Source organism: Nuphar pumila, chromosome 5, assembly GCF_984573655.1.
Source record: "Nuphar pumila chromosome 5, dmNupPumi1.hap1.1, whole genome shotgun sequence".
NCBI lineage: Eukaryota > Viridiplantae > Streptophyta > Magnoliopsida > Nymphaeales > Nymphaeaceae > Nuphar > Nuphar pumila.
The window spans coordinates 4,603,864-4,624,120 of NC_143253.1; the positions used below are offsets into that span (position 1 = coordinate 4,603,864).

General features: G+C 37.7%; 1 protein-coding gene across 1 annotated transcript in view; it reads left to right on the forward strand.

Moving 5' to 3' along the window:
- LOC149836542 (putative LRR receptor-like serine/threonine-protein kinase At1g53440) overlaps positions 1-18,409 on the forward strand; it is a 42,094-nt gene extending 23,685 nt beyond the window's left edge. Inside the window, exons 6-23 of the mRNA XM_090006943.1 lie at positions 5,007-5,078; positions 5,352-5,423; positions 5,508-5,579; positions 6,286-6,357; positions 6,443-6,514; positions 7,104-7,175; positions 7,288-7,353; positions 7,706-7,768; positions 7,865-7,900; positions 8,038-8,087; positions 8,208-8,578; positions 8,656-8,851; positions 9,220-9,372; positions 9,763-9,881; positions 15,575-15,785; positions 16,027-16,264; positions 17,166-17,316; positions 17,582-18,409. Coding sequence (XP_089863069.1) covers positions 5,007-5,078; positions 5,352-5,423; positions 5,508-5,579; positions 6,286-6,357; positions 6,443-6,514; positions 7,104-7,175; positions 7,288-7,353; positions 7,706-7,768; positions 7,865-7,900; positions 8,038-8,087; positions 8,208-8,578; positions 8,656-8,851; positions 9,220-9,372; positions 9,763-9,881; positions 15,575-15,785; positions 16,027-16,264; positions 17,166-17,316; positions 17,582-17,986 — 2,491 coding nt within the window. The 3' untranslated portion in view covers positions 17,987-18,409. The remainder of the gene's footprint in view (positions 1-5,006; positions 5,079-5,351; positions 5,424-5,507; positions 5,580-6,285; positions 6,358-6,442; positions 6,515-7,103; positions 7,176-7,287; positions 7,354-7,705; positions 7,769-7,864; positions 7,901-8,037; positions 8,088-8,207; positions 8,579-8,655; positions 8,852-9,219; positions 9,373-9,762; positions 9,882-15,574; positions 15,786-16,026; positions 16,265-17,165; positions 17,317-17,581) is intronic.
- The last annotated feature ends 1,848 nt before the right edge of the window (positions 18,410-20,257 follow it).

Sequence of the window (20,257 nt, forward strand, 5' to 3'; positions counted from 1 at the left end):
AGTGTCTGGCTGAACCTTTTTTCTGACGATTTTGACTTGCTTTTTCACAGCCTTCTTCTTCAGTTTGCTTTTTGGAACGACCTTTTTCAGACTGGCCTCAGCTTGTTCTGACATCATCCTTGCCATCATCTTCTGAAACAGACCATACATGGCTGGATCGATATCATCTCCCTTGTACTGACTCTGTCCTCTGACTGACTTGGGAGAATCCATTCCTTCCGCCTCACTGTCACTGTGTTGAGGAACTGTTTCCTTTCCAGTTCTTGTCTGAACCATTCTGACAATGCCAATGCTTTTTGTAGAATAAGAGAATGGTTAGAGAGAGGAAGAAACTTTTTCAAAACAACAATTTGAGAAAAGAATGAAGGACTTGGTAGACAATTAAAAGGACTATCCCATTACCAGGGATTGGGCCGTCACAAAATTTGTGACAAATTGCGTCATCATTCTCATGACAACAAAAAATGTGCCTTGTTACCTAGGCGAGGTCGTCAACCATGATAAAAGATATTGAAGAAGAATGAGGAGAATATTTAAAAGAATATCCCCATTGTCGGAGATAAGGTCGCCACAAACATCGCGGCTATCTACGCTCAAAATAATATTTGGCCCAAAAAAATGCTTTTCAGCACAACAAAAAGTAAATTTTATTGATAATGGATTCAAAGACAAAGAGAGGGTAGACAGACAGTTTGCCACCACTCTTGATATTCAGTAGATGCATTGGGTCCAGGAAATACAGATAGAGAGATGAAGGAATCCCAAGTGTATTTGGCCGCATGGTATGCCCCAGACCACTGATCCGACTGCAGATCGAATTCTGGCATGTGGCTCGCCGGGAAGCGAGTGTTGACACGAACCTGCCGCTGCGAGAACTGTCTGAGACACCTCTCTGGCTGATAGTCGACACAGAAGAAGGGACCAAGCAATCTGTGGCGCTTGCTACGAGCATGAGTGTAGCGAGGAACTGACTCTTGTCTGTCGAAGTAATCCCAAACGATCTCCTCCTAATGCAGACTCTCGATCAAGGCTCGACACTGAATGGCAGACTTCGGCTTCTTACTGTTGAACCTAAAAGAACTGGCTTTTGACGGCATATGTCGCAGGAACCAAGACTACAAAGCATAAGTACATCCTTCCACTAGAATGGTCTCTTCAAGGGCGAAGCGAGCTAAGCCTCGGTAGAGAAAGGCTAAAGCTGCCATAGAAACTGAAAGTTGACGGGTCTGCTTGCTTCTCCATCTTCGAAAGAGCTGAACAATCCTGATATCGATAAAATTCTGACCGTCCTGAAAGAATGCTAATCTCACTGTGCATAGGACCATGGCATACTGAATTTTGTCTTTCGCTGCTCGGGACAAGGTGTCGACCTCCTCGTAAGCTTTGTACTTGCGATAGAGTCCAAACAGGTCAATGAATTGACTTTCGTTGATCTTAGTGAGAGGCCAAGATCTGCTCCATGTTGCTCTGGCTAATGCTTCTCGAACATCTACCCCCTTGACGTTGCCTGCTCGATCGGATCATCTGGCTGACCAGCTGGTTCTGGCAATCCCATGATGTCACTGAATTCATCCATCAACATAGTCATCTCTCCCCATGTAAACCAAAATGTGCAGGTACGTGGATTCCATCGCTCTGCCATAGCCTGAATCAGACTTCCGTTGATGGTTCGCTTGCCCACTGCCGATGCCATCTCCAATCCACAGTCATCCAAGTTGTCTGGGAACATACGCGAAAAGGTGGTGAACCAGGAATAATACCACCGAGGGAAGAATAGATGAGTCTGGATAACCTGATGATCCGAGGATCCATCCTTTATCTAACAAAAGACATGATCTCTGGGAAAGACAACATCGAGGGAATTGGACGCCATCGAAATGATACTGGGGCAAAGAAGAATGAAGAGAATTAGATAGAATGCAGGACTTACGGATAGACTCTTGGAGGAAAGGAGAATAGATATAAATCTTGGAAATTTTGAAAGATTGAGGAAATTTAAAAGAATTTTCCAGGGTTTTTGAAGAAAATTTGATCTAAAAGAGAAAAGAATGTAGGTAAAGGAAAAATATACACCTGGGGTTTCTGAAAATAAGGGAAAGTTTTGAATAATATATCCAGGGTTTGAAAAAAGTTTGATATATATAGGAGAAATACAAAACATCGCATAATCACAGCTGCACAAACAAGGATGCGCAAACAACACTCCCTAAAGGTTGACTCTAAATGCAATATTTTGAAATGACTTATATGACCTTAATTCTAACTCTATGGTTCAGATCATCTGATTTCAATTAAGGTATGCCGATATACTCAAGCCGAAGCTCGAAGTACGTGGCATAGAAATATTTCTCCGGTTCTAAGGTAGTGGCTTCCCAACATCCTTGAGCACCTACCAATATACCTCAGACTATGACCCTTAGGTACGTGGTAGGGGGGCGCTAACCCAAATAAGTGGTCCAGTTGTGAGGCTCTCTCCCGAACTATGGTTCAGTGAGACAGCCTAGCAACATGAAGACCGGGACAATATAGGTAGGGATGTTTTCGAAAAACATGCTCAATATGCAATAAAACCAGAAAGCTCTAATGCAAATCCTAAATAGATAAAAAATTTTAAATGAAGAGAAGCATACACTTGCATACATTGTTTGCATTCAATCCCTATAATTGAGGAGAATTGTATTTCAGACCTAAGTCTAAGTGAGCATGGATAGATCTCCTCAATATAGTCCTACCAAACCATACTTAAATCCTATATGCAATGATGTCAGCTAGGACAGAGTCTAGGCTCCTAAGGTTTGCATGGAAATGAAGCTGACATTTGTTAAATAAAGACTTAGATAATATCAAAGCAAAGTAAAGGCATAGATTCGATCGGACGAAGACGTGTCCCATCACGGTCACTAACTCCTCTGATCATGCAAAATTTTTCCTCTCGTTCCTCTTTTCCTTTTCCTTGCCTTTCTAGCCTCTATTCCCTTTTGAAGAGGAATAAAAGACCAAAAAGAAGAGAGAATGAGAAAAGGAAGAAGAGAGAGAAACTCTTTTGCAAGGTCTCATTTGACCAAAGAAATGTTTTGAAAATCACCCCCCTCCGTTTTCAAAATTTGGGAGAAAAAATGGAGAGACGGGATTCGTTCGTCGGTACGAGGTTCGACCGTTCCTGGCGCCTTTACCAGGGGTAATCGAACCAATGATCGAATTTATGCTTTTTGCTTTGCTAAAATATCATCTAAGAGTTTATTCTAAGTCTAAAATGCATAGAGAATCATGCTTGTGCAATGCAAGGATGTATGCTCTTTTTGAGAAAAATATTTTGAAAATTTGAGATTTTCCAAGTGATTCTGAAATGAATTTGATAATGGAGTAAAGAAATGGTTTTTGAAAGTTGAATCTAACTTAGAACTTGAGATAGATCTGAAAAGATATTTGAAGTTCTAAGTTTTGAAATAATCAAGAGTTAGGAAAATAAATTTTGATGTGAAAAGAATAAGGAGAAAGGGATTTTGAAAATTTTGAAATAGGAATGAATTTTCAAAGTCATAATAGATTTTGAATTTGGATTGATTTTCAAGAATCGATTTTGAATTCAATACCTAAATAGTAATTGAATTTGAATTTAGACTTGAGAAATGAATTTGAAATTGGCTTTAAAAAATGAGAATTGGAAAAATTAGATTTGAAATCTAAAATAGAATTTTGATCTGAAATCTGGAATGGATTTTTTATCTGAAATCTAGAATGGATTTTTGACCTGAAATCTAGCATCCATATATATATATATGTCTTGTCTAAAATACCCGATAGGGATATTTTAGTCTTTTCACATAGTTGTTTCTAGAAACAACTATTTTATTAGGTTAGATTTTTCTTGTTTTAATTAAATGTAACTTTTTATTTTTTATTTTTTATTTTGAATCACATTGGGGGTCCCACCATAGAGTCGTTGGGACCCTCAACGGTCATAAATATGACCATTGGGGGCTCCCAACGACTCTATGTGGGAGCCCCAAATGGTCTCTCACTCTCTCCATTTTGTGTATAAACAGGGAACCTTTCCCCTTGTATTTCTGAAGTGTTCTCAAGCTTTCTTCAATAAATATCTTATTCTTTACTTGCTTATGTTGCCTTTTTAAGGCTTTTGTATTGTCCCATTGTGGACTTCTTACTTATATTCCTCTTATGCCATCGTGCTTGTCTATTATTGGACTTTGTTAATGCTTTTGCATTCTTGGGTTATATTCCCGCATACTTCATTACACCCAACTGCTACATTTCTAGCCGTTGGGGAGACCCCAATGACTCTCTTGTGTATATAAAGGGGTTCAAGCCCCATATGTTGTAAGTCTTTTTGCTTAAAGCTTTTGGTGAATACAAATCCTATTTTTTATGTTTGTTGTATGCCCTTAAGTGGGTGATTTGTGTGGATTTGTGATTATGTAATTGACCCATTAGTGGTCATTGTGATTATCCATAAGTAACACCTTTGTATTTCATTACACAGAACCCTGGCATGATCTTGCATCATCTAACGTCTTTATTAATGCTTAGCATACAAATGAAAAAAAGTCTTGACTCCCACTGCCATTGCCAGTATTAGATCTGAAACATATTTGATAATTGGTCTAGAGCTGAACAGCGAAGTGCAGAACAGAGACAGAATTCTGACTCAGGATTCCAAATATTATAATCATTGAATTTGTTCAAAGTGCCAAATTATTGAAGCAGACTCTCTGCCTTAAGGAACAAAGAGCCAGAAAAAACAGAACATGAAGCTTTCAGATACCACCAGTCCCTGTTTCCACACTATTCCAACATCAACAAAGAATAAGACCTTCATCTTGAAGTTGAGCATTTGGTTAAAGAATAACAGCTGCTTTCCTTTGTTCGGCTGAAAAAAAGAAGCTACCTCAGCTAACTATGTTTAACAAGAAGCTTATGTGCCTCACAACATCTTGCATACTAAATGCTAACTCTGTGGTTAACTGATTTCTGGCCACCCAATGCAGGTACCTGAATTCAAACAAGTTTGCAGGAGAGTTGCCATCAACATTGGCTAAACTGACAAACGTGACTCTATTGTAAGTGAACGCACTATATAAAAGTGATCATGGCGGTTGCGTACAGTCGATTCTTTCATAGCAAGTTGACCATCTTGGAGGCTAACATTGAAGGCCAACAGCAGGTCTAGTCATTGGTGGAACTCCCATGATTTTTTTGGGGGTATCACCAATCAAAATAACAGATGTACTAAAAGCAACTGAACATGTAGTGTCGGGATATAAATAGTTTTCATTGTTATTTTTCTCTTACCTGCAATATTGCAAAGTATTACTGGTTTTTTGTATGTGCAGTTGGGTCAGTGAGAGCAACTTCACTGGGAAGATACCTGATTTCATTAAAAACTGGACTCAACTTGGATTCTTGTATGCAAACATTTTTTAAGTTAATATTGGTTATTTGAACTTGAGACCCGACCTAGCTTTGAGTACATTGGAAACAAATTGCAGGATGATAATGGGTACAACTATGGACGGGCCTATACCTTCTAGCATATCTGCCTTGAAGAGCTTGACTGATCTGTAAGTGAAACTTCACTAGTAGTTCTGAAGGCTTCACTTAGTGTCTGACCATCACTTGAATTCAACCTACCCTTTTATATTGTAGCTACATTTTGTTAGAATGCATGCACTTCATAAGATTCTTTGGCCTCTAATGTAGTAAAAAGCATTTTGGAACTTATATCGGAAAGGCCAGGCCCCAGGGATATGGGCATATCATACTGTATCATGTCATATCGAAAGATAAAAAAAAACCACCTTTAAAATAAATAAAAAAATAAAGTATGCAAAAAATAAAAAATCTCCAAAATAAAGAAAAGGAAAAATCATATAATGCAATAAAAAAAATAAAATTTAAGCATTGTGATGAATTGAACATATATATGTAGTACTAAAACATGTGAAACAATATGTAACAACTAACAAAATGAAATATTTACTATTTTTATGTCATACTAGGTGTATCATATGATTCAGTGTGATAGTGATACACCACTATATCACATGATTCCGGCTATGGAACTGATAACACTGCTAGCCTCAGAGACTCTGTAGCTTGCAGCAGCCAAATTCAATAAATCTTCATATAGACATCCAGCCTATCTGGTTTGCCAAGTCTGAGAAAACCAAGAATCATGCTCAAGCAGGTCAACCAAAGGAGGCATCCATATTTTCATGTTTAGCCAATAAAATGCATGATAATCTGTCATTTTTACACAATTTGCAGGAGAATTACTGATCTAAATGGTCCTGGCTCAAGTTTCCCTCCTTTGCAGAATATGAAACTTTTGCAGATATTGTGAGTTACTAAATACTTTGTTCTTGTTGGGTAACTAATTCGATGTCTAACACTCACCAAACACTTAATTGGAATAATGTTGCAGGATACTAAGAAATTGCAAACTTTCAGGTGAAATTCCATCATATATCTGGAACCTTAGAAACCTCAGAGAACTGTGAGTTTCTTGTAATGATTTATTGGTTCTCATTCAGATATATAGATATGCCTGTAGATCTAATTTATGATTACATCTTATGCTTTCTTAATAAACTTGATCTTCTTTTCAGCTTCTCTCATGTAATCCATTAGATTTTGATAGTGGCCTCCTTGGATTTAATTAGATAACGATTCAATTATTACATCAGATAAGAACCACTTTTAGAGCACACGTGAATGGGTGTAAAAAAACCTCCACGAGGATAAAAAAACTCCACTTTTTATGTGGGCCTTGCTGGCTTAATCAAATGCATGAGAAAAACTCACCTCACGTTTTGCATTTATGGGGAGTTTTTCTCCCTATTTTTGAGGAGAAAGAGTCGGTCTCTTTGGGATCTAACTTTTTCTCCATTGAAGATTTTCTCCTCAGGGCATTCAAACTTGCACAAAAAGTGATAAAATCTAAATTTTACTTGTTTTATTAAGCTACTGCCCATAAACTGTTGTTGTGACTGAGAATATGATGGTTGCATGTGATGCATGATTAAATGCTATGATCTAGCTAGCTTAAGTAGTGAGTTTATTATTTCATCATTATCCTTTTGCAGGGACCTCTCTTTCAATAACTTAACAGGACAAGTCCCACCATATTTGTATAGTGCTGCCACTCTAAGTGTAATGTAAGTTAATTGATTTATGTAACAAATAATCAATGTTTGTTTTGTGTCTTTCTCTTCATTTTGGCACTTGGTATTTTCCTCCCTCTGACAAGATGTCATGTTTCTGTTGTAGATTCCTTCGAAACAACAAGCTGACTGGAATAGTACCTGAGTGGATCTACCATAGCAACAACAACTTGTACAGATCCTCAACTTCCTAATTCACTTTTCATTTATCAATAGCCTTTTTTTTCCTTTTTGGGTTTGGGGGGGGGGGGGAGGAGTGATTCATACTTTGTGAATGCAACATACCTCTGTTGTGTTGCACCCTCCAAGAACTTTTGGAGCAACATTTTAAGCTATTGAGTCAATGTTCCCTCTGCAGTTCTTCAGATTTAGGCCTCATTATATCTCTTGTCCTTCACACATGCACCGACCATTTTAACAGAAGAATGTCTAGAACCCTAAATACATTGTGGGTCTGGCACCATAATTCTGTTGATAGTTTGCATTATGTTTAAGTACAATTTGAAAAGTTCAATATTCTGCAGGGATTTATCTGAAAACAATTTCACAGGTAGAACCTTATCATCATCTTGTCCACAGGGGAACTTGTAAGGATACTCTTTTGTTAATATTGCATTCCTCATCTTTAAGCAGCATCTGTTGTTTTGCTTTGTGACAAAATATGCTGCTTCTCATTTCTTCAGGAACCTGATATCCAGCTTCTCTTCCACAGACAACTCGTAAGCTATTTATTTTCTTTCTTCTAATGCAAACTATTCTGATGCTAATGACCAGATCAGTTCGAGTGACTTGATACGTATTGCTACACAAAGCATGATAAAAATGCTGATACTCTAGTTTTTTTTTCTTCTAATAGGGCACCTGCATGCTTTAGAAAGGATTACCCCTGCTCTGCTTTATCAAACTGTAAGTATGGTAACTGATCAGTTTATACAAAATGTTAGAAGCTCTAGACCAATTTGTCCATCAACAATGACATTTATTGTGTAGCAACGACTGGACTCATTATCTGAGTTTTACTGGCAGACTCTTCTTTGTTCATAAATTGTGGAGGGCATGAATATACTGTCAATGGAAATAAATTTGAAGCAGACACAACACCATGGGGAGAATCTACGTACTACCTTAACACAGCAGGAAACTGGGCTTTTACTAGCACAGGGACATTCATGGGTTCCCCTAGTAACACATACCTAGTAACCAACACAAGTCAATTGTTAATGACAGATCCAACACTATACATGACGGCACGTGCCTCACCAATGACCTTGACATATTATGGTCTGTGCCTACAGAATGGAAATTACAATGTCCAGCTTCACTTTGCCGAACTAGTGTTCACAAATGACCAAACTTTTAGCAGTCTTGGTGAGCGAGTATTTGATGTATCTATCCAGGTGATGATCATCCAACCACGTAAATGAGTACCTCTCTCCTTCTGAGTATTGAATTTCTTCTCATCTGGTTGCTGCAGAACGAACGAGTATTAGAGAATTTCAACATTGCAAGAGAAGCTGGTGGCCCAGGCAAGGAAATCATCAAGAGTTTCAATGCAAGCTTGGCAAAAAACACTCTGGAGATCAATTTCTATTGGGCAGGAAAAGGGACATTGATCATTCCGACTAGAGGAGTTTATGGGCCTCTCATATCGGCTATTTCAGTGACACCCAGTAAGTTGTTTTATCTAGAGCTGTTGCATTGTTTTGTTGACAGAGAAACGTGCTTGTTGAGGAAATACTTTGCACAAGGAGGCAGCATGCAAAATGTACTGCCAGACTGCCAGTTATAATTATCCTATGTTTCTGTCAACTGGAAGCAAAGATCTGTTCAGAACGAGTTCTATGGACTCAGTTTTGGCAGCACTTGAGTCCAATGTTTCATAGAATCACAATGAAATATCACCTTCCAGTTAAACTATTTCAGCAGTGAAATAGTTATATTTACCATGTTGAAATGGTTGACGTGACAATTCTGTTGGCCAAACCAACTTAATAGGTATATGATAATCTTAATGTGTGGTATTGTTTCTGTTTTGCAGATTTCAAACCTAAAGATTATTACAAAGTTAAGAGCAAACCCCCAGTCACAATGATCATTCTAATTGTCATTTTTGGTTGTCCTATCACCTTCTTAATTTTAGTGATCCTTTGGATAAGGGGCTACCTTGGAGGCAGAGAATCACTGGATAAAGGTACACATGAACTCCAATAGACTGTCTATTATTGAGATAAGATTCCAAGAATAGTAAAAAAATAATCTTCATAACATAACACCAGCATCAGGTGTTTTAGCCTTTCATTCCCATCCTGAAGCTCCAATGCCAGCAAAAATGGTTTATTCTTGAAATTTTAACTGCAAATGAAATCCGATGGGCTTTAATCCAAATAGAGTTAATGGTGACTTGGAATACTTTAGTATGCTGCCGTAAGTAAACACCCAGATGATAGAAAGGAACTAGCTATCTGCATGCAAATTCGTAGCATCTAAATCTCAGTTTATTATCAAACTACACGGGTCACTTAAATTCCTACTAAAGCGTCTGTTTGTAAGTTAGGAGTTCTGATTTTTCTTTTCATGGTAGAACTTAGGGACCTAGATCTACAAACTGGATATTTCAGCCTTAAACAGATAAAAGTGGCCACAATGGACTTTCATCCTCAAAACAAGATCGGAGAAGGTGGATTTGGACCAGTTTACAAGGTATGTTCTGAAATCATCAGACCACAATGCACATTTCTATAACATGGGATTTTTCATCATTATGTGAAGAAGCACTAATATTAGTGCTAATCAAGTCTACTAAGGACTTGATAAGAATATTCTCTCACAAAAATGCACTAAGGCACATAAATATCATAAAATGCACTAAAGCACATATAAAAACATTGAGCCTTTATTATGAGAAATCCTCACTAAAAACACACACCTTACAATGGGGCCTTCAGCCCACTATATATACAAGCTGGAGGGAAGAGCTAGCTGTTGGGCATCGAGGTAGCCCAACAGCTGGTCAACAGTCAACAGAAAAAAACAAAAAAGAAAAGGCAAAAAAAAATGAAAAGAAAAGAAAAGAAAAGAATAAAAATACAAAAAGATAAATTAAAAGAAAAGAGGCACCACCTATATATGATATATACTTATATATATATATATATATAGTCAAGTATATACGTATATACAATATGAATTTCTAACGGTCCCCCTCAAACTTACAGTGCAATCACCGAAAGTTTGTCAAGAAGAAAATTGAATCTTGGCGAACAAAGAGCCTTGGTGAAGAAATCAGCAAGTTGATATTATGATGTCACATACGGGAGGTCAATTGTCTCCTTTAAGTATTCTTCACGAACAAAATGCTAGTCCATTTCTTTATGCTTAGTCCGTTCATGAAACGTGTGATTCCGAGCAATGTATATGGAACTCTTGTTGTCATAGCATAATGTCGTAGGATTCTGAAGATGAACTCTCATATTTGTAATTAGTTATTTGAGCCATACGATCTCCATGGTGGTGGTGGCCATTGCTCTATACTCAGCTTCTGTGAATGACAATGACACTTTTTGTTGTTTTTTGCACTTCCACGAAATTAGGGATTCTTCTAAAAATACACAAAAACCAGTTATTGAATGTCTGTTATTTGGATCCCCTCCCCAATCAGCATTTGAGTAAGGAATAAGATTTAATGAGGAAGAAGAGGATAGAAAGACTCCCTTATTGATGGTGCCTTTAATGTATTTGATGATTCTTATGACTGCACTCATATGAGTTGCTGTTGGAGTATGCTGGAACTGACTGACCACATGAAATGCATGAGCTATATCAGGTCTTGTAATACTTAGATACATGAGAGATCTAACCCCAATTGTCTGAAGGGAGTTGGATTATCCAAAGGAACCCTATCATCAGCTCACATCTTCGTTCCAACAATCTCTAGAGTGTCAGCAACTTTGTCATCTGATAGTTCTGACCTGTCAATGATATCTAAAGCAAACTTTGTTTGTGACAATATATATCCTTTGTTAGAATATGACACTTCTATTTCAAGAAAATATCTTAAAAAACCAAGATCAGTCATTTCAAAAGTGTTTTTAAAAAACTGTTTTACTTTTTTAATTCTTTCTTTGTCACTACCTGTAATCAACATATCATTAACATATAGAAGAAGAATCATAGTACCTGTAGAAGAATTCTTGACAAACAAAGTTGTGTCAGTATAACAAGGTTTGAAACCATACTTTGTAATAATATTGTTAAATGTGTCAAACCATGCTTTAGGTGCTTGTTTGAGTCAATACAAGGCTTTTCTTAATCTAAGCACTTTGTCTTTAGAAACTATCAACCCAGGTGGAACATCTATATATACTTCATCATTAAAGTTGTTATTTAAAAATGCATTCTTAACATCCATTTGAAATATATTATAATTTTTAACAACAACAATAGCTACGAGAATTCTAACAGTTGTCATTCTAGCAACAAGAGCAAAGGTTTTTTCATAGTCTACTCCATACTCCTGAGAACATCCTTTGGCAACTAACCTGGTTTTATGTCTTTCCAGGGATCCATCACTCTTTGTCTTGACCTTGAAGACCCATCTACAACCTATGATTTTCTTCCCGGAAGGTAAATTTAGGATTTTTTAAGTATTGACACCTTCCAATGCATCTAGTTCAACACACATAGCTTTTTGTCTTTATTGTAACATGAGGGTTCAAAGTATGAATGAATGGCTAAAAGACATGCCCTATGTTTAGGAGAGGAGTCATAGGAAACGAATCTATTGGGAATTCTTGGAGTTCTCTTAGATCTACGAATGATAATTTGTTCGGAGGGAGCTTCCAATGATTCATGAGCATTTAGATTTTCAGTGGATATGTTCCTATTCCTTCTAGTGTATACTATTGGTTCAACTGTTGTTTCTCTTTCAATAGAGGGCTCTATAGGAGTGACTTGACTATCATCATCCCCATAATTAGAGAGTAGTTTAAACAAGGAATAATCAACGTTTACATTTTGTGACATACATCCTTCAAATCCACTTTCATTTTCAACGAAATTAACATTCTTTGAGACAAGAAGTTTATCATTTTTGATATCATAACATTTAAACATTTTTTGTGATTCAGAATACCCAATGAAAGCACAAGGAATAGCCTTGGAAGACAATTTGTCTCCTTTATCATTTAAAACAGAACACTTGCAACCAAAGATTCTAAGCCTTTGATAATCAGGTTTATACTTAAATAGTTTTTCAAAGGGAATTTCATTTGATAGAGATTTCGAGGGCATCCTATTGATAAGATATACTGAGGTTAGGGCAGCTTCGGCCCAAAAGTTTTTGGGAACATCTCTAGAGATAAGTAATGTCCTTGTAGTTTCTATAATATGTCTATGTTTTCTTTTTGAAATTTCATTTTGTTGAGGTGTTCTAGGACACGATCTTTGGTACAAAATCCCTTCATTTTCTAAAACTTGTTTAAAATCATTTGATAAATACTCTCCTCTAGAGTCCGTTCTTAGGGTTTTAATCTCGCTTTCAAATTGAGTTTTGATCATGTTATAAAAAATTTTGAAGGATGCAAACACATCAAATTTAAATTTAAGAAAATAAATCCAATAATATCTAGTATAATCATCAATGAACACAACATAGTAGGAGAATCCTCCTTTAGAAACTACAAGAGCAAGACCCCACACATCCGAATGGACCAACTCAAAAGGCATAGAGGAGTAAAAAGTCCTTTGTACAAAAGGCAAATATATCATTTTTCCAAGTATGCATTCCTTGCATTCAAAATTGTCTTTGCAAAGATCCCTAGTAACAGGTACAAAATTTAATATGATTCAAAACTTGATATCTTTTGTTTGGGCAATATTACAAAAAGATTATTTTGGAATACAAAGTGAGTTCATGTAATAAAGATCTCTTTGCCTATAACCTTCCTCAATCAATTTTCTGGACTGGCGATCCTGCACCCAACATTTGTTTGATGAGAATACAGTATCATATCTTTGATCCGAGATTTGAGAGACGAAAAGTAAGTTATGATGTAATTTTGGTATAAATCTAACTTTTGGGATATAAAACTTGTGTTTAATCAAATCATTTTTAAAATTTCCAAAGACGTTCCATCGGCAGTAGAAACAAAAGATGCATTTGAGTTAAAGCTCCAGATTCAAGAAGCCAAGAGCACATACCGAGAGTTGGAGAAAATGCAATGGCCGCCCCCGATGTTGTGCCTTTAAATAATGGTTGTAGTGCCTCCATTAATTGTGCCAATGACTTGGAGAGATCTTTGAGGCTTATGGTGTATTCTTCTTGTTTTGATGGAGCCGCCGCAACCCTTTTTTCATGAAGTCTATAGTCCTTTTTGAATCTAGGACATTGAGGTTTAATGTGACCGAGCTCATGACAGTTATGACAAATTACTTTGTATTCTTCTTTATTTTGATTTTTATTGAAGGAGGCCTATAAGGCTTGATATGATTTCCCGGTTTGGAGGCGGCAATAGCACAATCATCTTCTTGAGTGATACTAGGTGTAGCAAGAACATTATCACTCTTGCTCATATTAAGTCCTTTCTCTAGTCTCTTCTCCACTAAGTTTAGTGAGAATTTTATGAATAGGAGGAGGTGATGAGGAAGATAGTAAAGAGGCCCTAGTTTGTTCAAACTCGGGTCTCAAACCATAAAAAAGGCAAAAAGTTTATCTTCTTCAACTTGAGCCCTCCGCATCTCAATACATTTTCCTTCGCATTTTGGTTCAAATTGAGCGAATTGAGTCCAAATGGAAGACAATTCCATAAAGTAGTTTCTAACATTTTTATCTCCTTGTTTGATATTTTTAGCCCTTTCTTGGAGATAATACTTATGAGCCATATCTTTTTCGGTAAACATACCTTTAAGATATTCTCATGCCTCACTTGCCTTCTTGTAGCATAAAAGATTTGAGGTAATCTTGGTTTTAACTTCACTTAGCATCCAAGATAAATTTTTTGCATTTTTCATGTTCCATTCATCTAATTTTTTTATAATATTCCTCCGTTGCTTTTTCTCTTTCTTTTCCTTCGAGATTTGTCTCAACATTATTTTCAATATAGTAAGTTTATGAGTAGGTTCAGAGATAGTACCTCTAACGTACCCCCATAATCCTTGACCTTTTATGAATGTCTCCAAATGTTCTGTCCAAATGATGTAGTTGCTACCGTTAAGCTTGAATGGTGGAAGGAAGTTGGAGTTGCTTGAGTTATGAGACATGAATTCATCCATATTGAAGAGGGAGGAATCACTATCAAAGGAGGATCACCGACACACTTTACGATGCAGCCACCAACACACTTTACCAGGCAGCCTCCACGAGTGAATATAAGCCAAGTAGCCAACCTAGCTCTGATACCATGTGAAGAAGCACTAATATTAGTGCTAATCAAGTCTACTAAGGACTTGATAAGAATATTCTCTCACAAAAATTCCCTAAGGCACATAAATATCATAAAATGCACTAAAGCACATATAAAAATATTGAGCCTTTATTATGAGAAATCCTCACTAAAAAAACACACTTTACAATGTGGCCTTCAGCCCACTATATATACAAGCTGGAGGGAAGAGCTAGCCGTTGGGAGGTAGCCCAACGGCTGGTCAACAGTCAACAGAAAAAAACAAAAAAGAAAAGAAAAGAAAATGAAAAGAAAATGAAAAGAAAAGAAAAGAAAAGAAAATAATAAAAATACAAAAAGATAAATTAAAAGAAAAGAGGCACCACCTATATACGATATATATATATATATAGTCAAGTATATACGTATGTACAATATGAATTTCTAACACATTAGACATTTAATTCTCCAAATGTTCTATTTATCATTATTTGAGTTTTACCATGTAAAAATATTTCTTATGTAAAATAAATGAAGCATGCCATTTGCACACAATGTCATTAGAGTGCTAAACTCCACTTAGTGAGTCAAAGAATATTTTCCCCGACAAATCAAGCCCAGACTGAATGTTTCACTTTTTTGAGATGGACAGCTGTCAATTTTCTTGTGTGCTAATAATGTTAATATGAACAAGTATATAGAAGTAAAAAATTATATTGTCATATGTGAACCTGCATGATAAATACAAGTGCAGAAAATATAATAACCAACCATAATTACCTTCTCCATTTTCTGTGATCCATCTCAAAGTGCTATTGCATCAAGAGGATTAGTGATAATGCAGATCGTGGAAGTACAGTTAGAAAGCATATCATGCACTCATCCATTCTAACTTGGTTTCCCTCCAAAATGAAGTTTGGTTTGTTTGAGTCACTAGGAATTGTAAAGTTTGTGTTTGGGATTAACATTTCCTATTTGTTTTATGCTTATGTTTTATCTTCTGCATGAAATCAGGGAACTTTGTCAGATGGTACTGTAATTGCAGTTAAACAGCTTTCATCAAAATCAAAACAAGGGAATAGAGAATTCTTGAATGAGATAGGCATGATATCAGCTTTGCAGCACCCAAATCTTGTCAAGCTATTTGGTTGCTGTATTGAAGGCAACCAATTGATGCTGATATATGAGTACATGGAAAACAATTCCCTTGCACGTGCTCTCTTTGGTAAGAATTTGTGTCACAGTAACTCATAAATTTAGATGCGGTCAGTCTACCATCTCTGCAGACGCCATCCTCATCTTAAAGATGAATGTTTCTGCTGGTGGTTATATGGGCGGCTCACCACGTGCCAGAATTATGGTCTTGTGTTGCATCCATCTTTGAATTGATGGAGCACGACAAGTAATTTCATACAGTATTTAGCACCATGTTCAATGGCTAATGCTATACAAAGCTGTGATTGTAGGACCAATTGAGCAGCGGTTGAAATTGGATTGGCCAACAAGATGCAAGATTTGCATTGGAATTGCGAGAGGTCTAGCTTATCTTCATGAAGAGTCTACATTGAAGGTTGTTCATAGAGATATCAAAGCCACAAATATTCTTCTTGATAAGGACCTAAATGCCAAAATTTCAGACTTTGGTTTGGCAAAGCTTGATGAAGGGGATAAAACACATATCAGCACTCGAATAGCTGGGACAATGTGAGTCAATGTTTTAATCTCTCTCTCTCTCTCTCTCTCTCTCTCTCTCTCTCTCTCTCTCTCTCTCTTTCTCTCTCTCGTTACTAAGGTTTCATGTGTCATCTTTTCACTTTATTTGGAGAATTATGATAATGAACTAGTAGATTTAAGCTTTCTTTGTATAATAATGTTTGCTTCTCATCACGGTATGACATGAAATCCAACTGTGCATTTGGGGTTGGAAAATGAGCTCGGCCTATTAGCAATTTTTAATTTAATTTTACCAACAAGCGGTAATCTGGAAAACCATTTTACTGTCATAATAACTTAATTCTCTATTTACTTTTGAAGACACAAGACCAAACTGAACCTACTTAAATACCATATGCATAAATATCATTCTGATGGACATAGGCATGATAACAGATCAGGAAAAATGCTTTTATGTAAAACCTCTTAACAGGAACGACACTTATCCTGTATGGCAGGAGCTAGTTTCTATTCTGAATGTCAAACAAGACAGATGTTGCGTCCTGTGTCGTAGTTTTCAAGTACCCTGCTTGAAAATGCTTGAAAATGCATTTTACCTCATCTGTTCTCCATATAAGTGCGTGTTTTATTCTATGCACGCACGTGTGCATGCACCCAGGTACACATACACAAGTAACAACCATATAAAGAAAGTCCTCTGTGTCATCTGTGAGGAAGCTTTATCTCCTTTTCTTGTTATGTGTCATCTGTAAAGAAGCATGTTATGAAAACCAACCAGAATTTGTGCATGTCTTTTGCATATGCATGTGTTAGTGTGTGTTTTTCTATGTTTAAACAATTTAAACAAGTGTCTCGATATTATCATGCACGTATGATAGACTTAAGCCAAAACTTGTGATTGTGCATGTGTCTTTAAAATAATCAATGACAGGGGATATATGGCTCCTGAGTACGCTACGCGGGGATATTTAACAGACAAGGCAGATGTTTTCAGCTTCGGGGTGGTAGCATTGGAAATTGTTAGTGGTCAAAGCAATGCACATGCAATGCCAAAGGAGGATTTTGCGTTCCTTTTGGACTGGGTATGATATTCTAACTTACTCTGTAGTTTCACATAGCTCCCAAGATACACATTCTATATTCTTAGCAGTGTATAACTTATCAGACGAACTGCATCATGTGCAGAACTATTCATAATTTGGCTTATGTCATTGTTTTTTTGCCTGGTTTCTTTATGTTGTCTGTGAGCACACAGCCATCTTGGCTTGTTTCACTGCATATAGATGAAGAATTGTGATTAACAATACTGGTAAATGTCACACTAACAGCTGCAATATAATACTGCAGGCTTTTGTTATACAAGAGAAGGGGAGCCTCTTGGAGCTGGTAGACCCTAACTTAGGCTCAGACTTTCCAGAGGAAGAGGCATTGGAAATGCTCAACATTGCTCTTCTCTGCACCAACCCTTCTCCCTCACTCAGGCCGACAATGTCTTCCGTTGTGGATATGCTTGAAGGGAGAACCCTGGCTCCCCAAGCTCCAACTCTTAGTATCACTATCACTAAAGCTTCCCTCAGCAGTGGTTGGAGATTCAGTAATCCCTCTCAAGACATCATAACTCAGAGTGAGTCGTCCACTGGGCCCCATAGTAGTGGATATGGACCATGGGCAGACTCATCAGATTCAATTCGACACAAGGAGGACAACAGTATTTTATTGACAAGCTCCATTACTGAGGAGAGGATCAAATGAGATAGCTGGATGGTTAGGTCACTCTATCATAACCCAGAGGTCTCAGGTTCGAATCCCACAAGGTTATGTCCCAACTTGGAGAGAGAGAGAGAGAGAGAGAGAGAGAGAGAGAGAGAGAGAGAGAGATCCTGTGTGGCCAACAAGGTGGTTGTGAGGGTGCTGAGATGAAGGTGTGGGATGAAACCCCGCTGGTGCATGGGTGTGTCCGTAGCTTTCAGAGGTGGGCCACATAAAGCAGGGTGCTCGTGGGGCCCCACCCGGGGTTTTCTTTACTTGGTTGAGGGTTCCTCGTCATAAAAAAAAAAGTTTTAGTGGCATGAGGCTATATAGTTCAGTACAGCAGTCAAAAGTACTTTCATTTGTGTTAACCCATTCATCTTACTGTGATGCTTTCATGTATGGAAACCACATTTCATGGAAAAACATTGATATGATCCATATTTGATCTTGAGAACAGATACTGCACTTGATCTTAACATTAATGAGATCGATAAGATCCAATTTTTAGGTTCAATGACCCACATCAGTTTGTGTCACACGAAATATGATCAACACATAAGTGCGAGATCTGACCTGGTGATCTGCCAAATCACGGATTGTTGGTGTTTCGATATCGTCACCATCTATTGCCTTCAATGCCACTGTTGTGCAAAATAAGGGGGACCCACACCGCAGGCCGCGTGACATCATCACCGACAACTCTGTTAGCAGCAATTGATTTCTTGAATGGGCAGTAATGATCTCAGAGCACCAAAGATCCATGATTTGGCAGATCCACCTCGTCTGCTCTCCATAAGTGCAGTAAGACTTAGGGCAGATATGGTGCAATCACATTGCACACTAGAAGTGTGCCGCAGCACTTGGCTGCCCTCCATCTCTGAGTACAGCCTATCGGCTGTGGGTCCCAACAGTGAGATGGAGGGCAGCCAGGTGCAGTGGCACACTTTTGGTGTGCAATGCGATTTCACTTGATCTTTACACAATCACATGAGAATGTCTCTGTGAGACCCAGGTCATGTTGAGTCGGGATCAGGATCGGGTGCTATCACATGGCACAAATTTTGTGCATTAAGCACCTGATCGCCCTCCATCAGGCCTTGGGCCCCACAACTGACAAGCTTGTCCCCAAGATGGAGGGTGGGCAGGTGCTTAATGCACAAATATTTGTTCAATCATATTGCACCTGATCTTTTCAGGGTCATGTCTGTGGCCACCGATAGGAATTTGTCTCTGTGAGCCCCAGGTCATGTCTGTGGCCCAATAGGAATGTAACTAATTGAATATTTGGTTTGTCAGACTTGGATTCATATTTGGATGCAGATGAGAAAAAACTAATACCGAATTTTCAAAAATAAATATACATGTAATTAGGATTTGGATATTTTTCAGACTCAAACGGTCCAAATCTGACTTAAATTACTGATCTAAATATAATCGAAATCCAAAGTGGTATGATTTAACAGACGCCAATCTGGTCCTAATTCTCATTCAGATTTCATTTAAAATATCCAAATAAAAAAAAACATGCCGAACTTGGATCAGATATCTGATCATATTCAATCTGCTTGCACCCCTAGTCTTTAGTGGATCCATTGTCAAAGGGTATCATTCTCTTACAGAATCTTGAACTTTGTGGTGAGGACCCAGTTGTATCCGAATCCAGAACTGGACCAGCCTGCTCATCAAAAATCAGATCCAGTGTAAGGACGAGACTGACCCTGACCATATCCGACTCGTTTGTAACCCTAGTAGCATCAGCCTGGGTTTAATTTGGGTCAAACGGCCAAATGAGTGAAATTGTGGTTTTAGGGTTTTTTCACCTGAATCTGACTTTCATCCGAAACCATTTATATCTAAAATTATATCCATTTAAAAGAAATTGTATCAGAATCCAAATCTGAATTTCTATGCTGTATTGGGTTAAAAAAATTCCGCCTGTGTATAACTGTTTAGTTATACACTGCCGGTCCCAAGCCCGGATAAAGGAGGAGGGTTGCGGTAGGCCTGTGACAGCCAGCATAAAAACTTAGTCATACCCTATGAAAATGAACCAATATGAGAATTTCGTTGGGGCATTCCCTACTGAGCTACGCGTTGTACTCTCTAGGCCCGGAGACAGTGATAAATGGGCAAGGGTTGCTAGGTCGTCGCCCAGAAGCGATGCGTCACACCGGTGCCCGGGTGTGGTGTCAAATAGGCAAGGGTTCCTTCATTTTGTTGGACGGGTGGGGGTAAAGAAGTTAGTCCAAGACCATAAAATTAGGTTAGCCA